Source organism: Bidens hawaiensis, unplaced genomic scaffold (genome assembly GCF_021521415.1).
Source record: "Bidens hawaiensis isolate Kalapana, Puna unplaced genomic scaffold, B.hawaiensis_p1.1 tig00054369_1, whole genome shotgun sequence".
In the NCBI taxonomy this organism is placed as follows: domain Eukaryota; kingdom Viridiplantae; phylum Streptophyta; class Magnoliopsida; order Asterales; family Asteraceae; genus Bidens; species Bidens hawaiensis.
The window spans coordinates 22,501-30,515 of NW_027499811.1; the positions used below are offsets into that span (position 1 = coordinate 22,501).

Consider the following 8,015-nt stretch of genomic DNA (forward strand, 5'->3'; position numbering starts at 1 on the left):
GCGGCTATCGAAAGACCGTAGTCTAGGGTGGCCGCGAATAGGTTTCACATAGAGCTAACACCAACATAAATGAGAATTTATACAATATGCACCAACCCTAATTGGCCTAGAGATGATTAATTGATTACCAAATGATAATATAAACTAAATACTTATTTACATAATATATTTTGTCTAATAGATGCATGATAATCAGAAACATTTCATATATGGTGAAAACAAAATATAAATATATAATAAATCTCAAAACACAAAACGGATAAATACATCCATCAATCCTCACGCACCATATATAAGTAACAACGGAAGAAAAAAACAAGAAATTATGCCACAAATAAAAAATGATAAAAATATAAGGGAAATCAACGGGTTCAAAATTTCACTAATTCAAAAAACCTATGGCAATGGCCAAGAGAGTGGCGGGTACAACTGCGGTGAAAGATGTAGCTCCACTATTAGGTGGCGGTGGTGGAGTGGTGCTGCCGGAACTGGTGGTTGGTGGTGATGCTGGGCTGGAGGTTGGAGAAGAGGTGGGGGGACAGGGTTCGGTAGGTGTTGTAGGTGCTGCTGGTGAAGGAGTGGTGGTTGGTGTCGACGTTGGTGGTGTAGGAGTTGAAGGAGGAGTGGTGGTGGGTGGAGATGCCGGTGTGGTAGGTGTTGGGGGTGAGGTGGTGGAGGCGGAGACGTTGATGGCCAACTTCTGACCAATTTGGCAATGACTCGTGAACGTGCAAATGTAATAATGTGAGCCAGCTGTGGTCAAAGCAAGGGTTGCGGGGCCTGTGGTGATGAGGGATATGGGGTTGGTGGAAGTGCATGGATCGTATGCCGCTGCTGAAACCTCCGCAACGTCGTGCAATCCGTTGGTGAAGTTAAACACAAGAGTATCGCCAACAATAAATGTTTGTTGTGAAGCCCAAGTGGTGTAAGCTGCGGCACCACCGGAAGGAATGGTCCAACCTAAGGCATCGCCAACTACGTGCGTGGTTTGTGCCATGTTACCGTGAAACTGCATGAATGCAACCATTATGACCATAAGCATCACAAAATTCGAACCAAAACTTGCCATATTTGAACTTGATTTAAACAAATTTCTTATTTCAAGAACTGACTTTTTGAATTTGTTGATGAAATATGATACATTTGGGTTTAATATTTATAGGAGGAACATTAAATGCCTTCAAATTGCCCGTCCTTTCATTTTGTTGACAATCCTAACATGTCATCTTTCACAAATGACAATTTCTTTGATTTATAGACTTTTAGTTTTGACCTCTTCTATAATATTCTTGAATTTTTCAGTTTATGATTATTATTATTATTATTATTATTATTATTATTATTGTATTATGGTTTTACATAACACAACGATAAATTAATATAAGACTTTTGAAATTACTGGTTAGACCAATATTCGTTACATTTTTATGGTTAAATCTGTGACCACTCCGATTACCATATTAATTATAATTCATTGTCTGTGAAGTGATAAAACAATATACACTTTTTAGTTAACTTATAACACATAAATTAATCATATTTAACATATTTAAAAATGGAGAGGGAGGAGCGGCGGCGACAAAAGTCAGCGGAAACATCTTTCTTTGTGACAAACTTGCCTGAAGGATTAACGAGTACAGACCTTTGGTTAGAATGTCGACATCTTGGGACGGTGTCGGATGTTTACATTGCTAGAAAGCGGGATATAAGGGGAAATTGGTTCGGCTTTGTGAGGTTCAAAGGGGTGGAGAATATTCAAGCTCTTCTGGAAAAGTTAGGCAAAATAAAGGTGTTGAATGCGAAGATTGGGGTGAAGGTAGCTAAGTTCGACATGAACAACAGATTGGTGGAAGAGGTGGAGGCCAACCAGCCATGGTCGAAGATTGGGGTGAAGGTAGCTAAGTTCGAGAATGCGAAGATTGGGGTGAAGGTAGCTAAGTTCGAGAATCACCGATTTTAGCGAACCTAGAACGCCTGAGGACATTGACTGAGCAAGTGATATAATTTCCCATAATAGTAATTGATAATATTTGAAGGTAACCCATGTGCGCGATCACCTTGAACCTTGCAACTCCCTATGTTAACCTTACATCCGTTAGATGCCCAAACCCATGTATACTCGAATAGAATGATTACCCATACACAAAGAGGTGTTGGAATCATTATAGCCTAGTTGGTTGTTCGTTCGTAGGTGGTATACCGTGTATGCCGGATATACAAATAGACACGGATATTATAACTCCGTGGTACGTAATCGTTTGGTGCTCACGGTGAGCATGTATCGGTTATGCTGACATGCAGAAGGATATTGAAATCAAGCTTATTAAACATTAATCTTTGTTGAGAAAGATCTATATGTCAGTTGGTGACTAGGGTTATGAAACATATTTAAACGTTAACCGACGTCAGGTTAAGTCCTTATGATATTATATTTGTGGGACATATATACTAGATACCGGTATGTGTAATATGTATGATAATATTTGGTGTGTATGTGTACCTGCTGTTATGATTGAGCTGGTAACGAGTTATACGGTGAGATTAGTATTGATTACTGCGTACGGGATGGGTACGGCAGAATGACATAAAAGAATAACTCCAATGATGGAGATTGATATGAGTCAGTTGATTGCTCAAAGATAGCAGATGATAATACCGAATGACGTATCACAGATCACTGCTAGTGTTGATGCAAATGTGATCGCAGAATTATGGATCGAGCAATCACATGAATAGAAATATTTCAATTCTTAGTGGTATTACTAAGAGTGATAATGTCCCACCGAATACTATTATGACTACAAGTATTAGTTATAAACTAAACATGAATAGTAGTCGTAATGAATTAGATCCGGTATGAAGGATATGTTTGTTGGTTGTGTTAAGGAAATTATTAATAGTTTGCTGATGGTAAAGGGAGGAATAGATTAGCGAGTGGATAGAAAAGATCGAAATGGTTAAGGATATTGGTAAGAGTCTAGAACATGGTGTAGTGAAATATGCTACAGATATGTTGGTAGATTATGTTGTATCGTGATGGAACACGATGGTACAAAATTATAGTTAGAAAATTATTACCCAGACGATATGGTCAGAATTTAAAATTCTTGTGCTAGAGCACTTTTATTCAAGTAATTAAGTTCAGAGGTTGGAAACTGAGCTATGGCAGATAGAAATGTTGTGTGCTGATCACTTAGAACACGCTAATCGTTTGAAGGAATTGTCATGTCTGGTAACATGGCTAATTACTCCTGAAACTAAGCGAAGTGAGCGCTATATTGGGGACTAACTCCATCGATAAGGAGTATAGTCAATCCTGTAAAATATACAACCTTTGGAAGGGTTGGGTCGCAAGCCAGCATTGATATATTTGACTCTATGGGAAGCGGAATGGAAGGACGTTAAGTGAGACGTCGAGTGTTAAAGAAGAGAAATGAAAAAGGTATAGTGCAAGATAGGCTTTCGAATAAGTAGGTATGTCCTACAACCCAGAATTATACTAAGACTAGTTCTGGTGTGAAAACTTGAACCGCATGAAGGGTCCTCCCCTAAAGGTGGAAAATATGGTTATCGGCAGGAAGAAGAATGTCGAGTGATAGTAGGCCACAGGTGTGGTAAAGATGGACGTAATGCCCTAATTGTAGAACCAATTGAAGCCATGTGAACCGGCAACCCCAACCCATTCGTGTACAACCACTCCGAACCCAACAACTTCTATAACAATCCATTCAAAGAAACCAAATTATGCCAAACAGTTGTACTTGCTATGAATGTGGCAGTACAGAACGTTTCAAGAGAAATTGCCCAAAGTTGAACCAAGGTGTCGTTGGAAGACGAACCTCATGACAAGCATCAACCACTGATCAAGCAAGGAGCCGTGCTTTTGTGAGTAATTCGAATAAAGCACGTCATGATCCAAAGGCGGTATTAAGTATGTTGTAGTCTTAAATCAATAGGCTTCAGTGATATTTTTACGGTCGTCGGTAGAAGTTAGTTCCTGTTAACCTCCTATCATTTGGAAAGATACCAATTAGTGAAACTATAGAACCCTATACTGTAGAATCGCTAACGGTAAACCCCTAATGGTTAACTAAATTGTTCGGAATTGTCCTATTATTCTGAACGATTAACCTTTCCTTATTGACCTACGACCAGTAAAGTTAAGAAGTTTTGACGTAATAGTTAACATGGATTGGCTAACTCAACATGAAGCTGAAATCAAATATGAAAAGAAGATGATTAGAAGCTCTCCTTCGGACGATGAAGCGATTAGATACAGAGAAAAGTGTACGGTATTATGTTACCACTCTAATCTCATCTTGAGATGTTATAATATTTACGACAAGAAGACGTGGTGTATTTAACAAACGCGATTGCCAAAGTATTTAAAAGAAGACATATAGAAGATATCCCGATGGTACGCGAATTTCCACAAGTGTTCCCAGTAGAACTTCCTGGATTACCGCCAACCCGACAGGTCGAATTCAGAATCGATTTAATGTCTCAAGCTGGTCCTGTTGCTAAAGCACCCCACCGACTTGCACCGTCCGAGATGCAAGAATTATCCAATAAGTTACAAGAATTGTTGGATAAAGGATTCGTACGACCTAGTTGGTCACCATGGGGTGAACCAGTGTTATTTGGGAAATGAAGGACGGAAGTGTTAGGATATGTATTGATTAGGGAGAATTGAATAAAGTGACGATCAAGAATAGGTATTCACTTCTTCGAAGTAAATGATCTGTTTAACCAACTGCAAAGGGCGATTTATATTTAGAAAATTGGTCTTAAATATAGTTATCACCAAATGAAAAATCCAAGAGGAGGACGTTGCAACAACAGCGTTTCGGACTCGCTACGGCCATTATGAATTCTTAGTTATGCCTTTCGGGCTAACAAATGCGCCGGCAGCATTCATGGAACTCATGAACCGAGTCTGTAAACTTTATTTTGACAAATTTGTCATAGCATTCATTGATAATATTTTGATATATTTGCAACGTAAAGAAGAGCACGAACGACGTGTAAGGAAAATTGTGGAAGTGTTAAAGCAAGAGGAGTTGTACGCGAAGTTTTCGAAATGTGATTTTGAATAAAGAAGGCATAATCCCTTGGTCATGTTGTAAAGCAACAAGGATTTCACATAGATCCAAATAAGATGGAAACCATTAAAATTGTGCCAAGCGCCGATTTTAAGTCTCCCCGACGGAGACGATGGTTTTGTCGCGTATTGTGACGCATCGCGTAGAGGGTTAGGATGCGTGTTGATGCAGAATAATAAGGTTATAGCCTATGCTTCCCGACAGTTAAAAGTACACGAGAAAAATTACACTACTCACGACTTAGAACTGGGAGCGGTTATCTTCGAACTTAAAATCTGGAGACATTATCTCTACGGTACGAAGTGCACCATCTTCGCCGATCATAAAATTTTGCAGCACATATTCGATCAGAAAGAACTGAATATGAGGCAATGAAGATGGGTCGAGTTGTTAAACGATTATGACTGTGACATCCGGAATCACCCCGGCAAGGCTAACGTCGTAGCCGATGCCTTGAGTAGGAAAGATCGGGTTAAGCCATTGCGAGTGAAAGCGCTAGGGATGATAGTCCAGTCGAACCTTTCGGACCTGATTCGAGTCGCTCAACGTGAGGCGTTGAAAGAGGAACATTTGGAAAAGGAAGGACTTTACGGCAATGAGAAGAATTTCGAACAGCGCGTGGACGAAATTCTCTATTACAAAAATCGGGTTTGGATCCCGACCCTCCATGACCTTCGTGAATTAATCATGGACGAAGCGCATAGATTGAAATATTCCATACATCCGGGATCGGATTAGACTATTGATGATACGAATATCTGAAAGGAATTTATTAATGGCCGAGCGTGGAGAAAGATATGGTTACGTATGTTGGTGAATATTTATGTTATGCAAGAGATAAGGCTGCATACCGAAAACCCTAGGGAACGCCACAACGACAGAAAATTCGCCAATGATAGTGGGAATAAATTACAATGGATTTCGGGACGCAAATTCCCAAGATATATCAAAGGCATGGTGTAAATTGGGTAATCGCGGATCGATTAACCAATCCTCGCATTTCATCCCAATCCATGACGATTACCACAACGAATTCTCGCCCAAATTCATGATGGTGAAATGGTATATCGTCGTGGAGTACCATTTTCAATGATCTCAGATCGAAATAGTCATCCTACTTCCATTATTGGAAGGAGGGGAAGGAAGCATCGAGAGCTTGAAGCTTTCTATGGGTGAAGTAATTAACACCAATTTGTTAAATTGAAAGTGGGCGTCAATCAAGCCATAAGATTTGAATTGATTCGAGAAACAACCAATCGGATTTATAATATTTAAGATAAGTTGAAAGCAGCGCGAGATTGGCAAAGGATTTATGCCAACATTCAAAGGAAACCATTGTCACTGGAAAGAGGTGACAAGGCATTTTTTAAGACATCACCTTCGAGAGGTGATATGAGGTTTGGCAAAACCGAAAATAGCTCCTTAATATATTGGACCTCATGAGACTATCTCCATGATTGGTCATTTAGTTATCGATTAAAGTACTCCAGGGGCTAAGTACTATACATGATGTTTTGCCATGTATACGGATTGAAAAGGACCTAAGCGATGAGGCAACGAAAGTACTAGTAATGGAGGTACTCATAGAAGACATGCTTGTTATCATAAATAATTTCGTAGAGATAGTAGACGGGAAAACTAAACAGTTTGGACATACCAAGCTTTATTGATTAAGATTAAGTGGAATTCACAGCGAGGACCAGATTATATCTGGTAACGCGAGGGTGAATTCTGAAGGAAAAAAACCCCCACCTTTCTCTCGGAAGGGGATAGTGGGCGTGTAAAATTTCGAGGACGAAATTTCTTAACGGGGGGAGAATGTAACGATTCCGACGAAACCAGGGATACCCTAACCGGTAGACAGTAGTTACGTTATATTTAATGTCGGGTACATGAATTACCATAGTAATTATACGAGAATACGTGGTTCACTGTATCGATTGTACGTGAATATATAATTCATCGTATTGAATATGCGATTAATCGATCGATAGTTATTGAGACCCGAACGAATCGAGGGTTCAATTATAGACGATATCTATAATAATTAGTGATGTTACGAAGCATTAATGCTTCAGGATAAGTAAAGTACGGCACAGAAAAAGAATTTCGATTTAATAGTACGTCGGTACGTTAAACGAAACCTTTAATACCAAACCAAACAAGGGACGATCGATCAAGCCGAAAAAGATGCGCAATTATTAATAATAAGATATTTTAAGTTAATGAATGTCATGGTTTAAGTTTTTAAAGTTTTTAAATCGGTTTTATATAAATTTCATTTTTAAGCCGAAAAACGACCGTTTTAGTCTCGTTTTAAGTTAAATTAAACATTTAACCGAAAAACGAACTGAACCAGATTATCCAAAACATTATCCAGATTTCGAGAATCCAAACATGTGGCTAGAATTGAAGAGGTGGGTCCCACCCCACCCCCTCATTATTCCGATCGGACTAGGGGTATCACCCCATTCCATTCATTTCTTTTTTACATCAAACATTCTCCATGATCTTCAATCCTTTCCATATTATGATTCAAAAACCGAGAGTTCTAGCAAGAAAAACAAGGTAATGATCGAGTTATGCACGTGTTCATCTTCGTTTCTTGAGTTTATTTGCAAGAAAATGAGGTTTCAAAGATGAAAACCGATTCTTGCATGATCAAGTGATGTATACGGGTTATACAAGGGATCTTGGTTCAAGAAAGGAGTTAAACGAACCAAAAACGAATTTTTACGGTTTAAACTTTGTTTTTAAAGCAATAACCGAAACTATAGTGTAAGAGGCTTGATCGTGAGTGTAACTTGCTTGGTATTGTGGTATGTTGGTTGTAGGCTCTGTGTTTAGTGGTACATAAGGCGGAAAGACGAGTTTGTAGCTTGTAGTGGCGGAAAACGAAAGGTATATTCGGTT

General features: G+C 39.0%; 1 protein-coding gene across 1 annotated transcript; it reads right to left on the reverse strand.

The window, feature by feature from the left end:
- Window positions 1-382: 382 nt before the first annotated feature.
- LOC143600584 (uclacyanin 1-like) lies at window positions 383-1,285 on the reverse strand. Its single transcript, XM_077078229.1, has one exon. The coding sequence runs from the start codon at window positions 1,067-1,069 to the stop codon at window positions 383-385; it is 687 nt and encodes a 228-aa protein (XP_076934344.1). The 5' UTR covers window positions 1,070-1,285.
- Window positions 1,286-8,015: the final 6,730 nt, after the last annotated feature.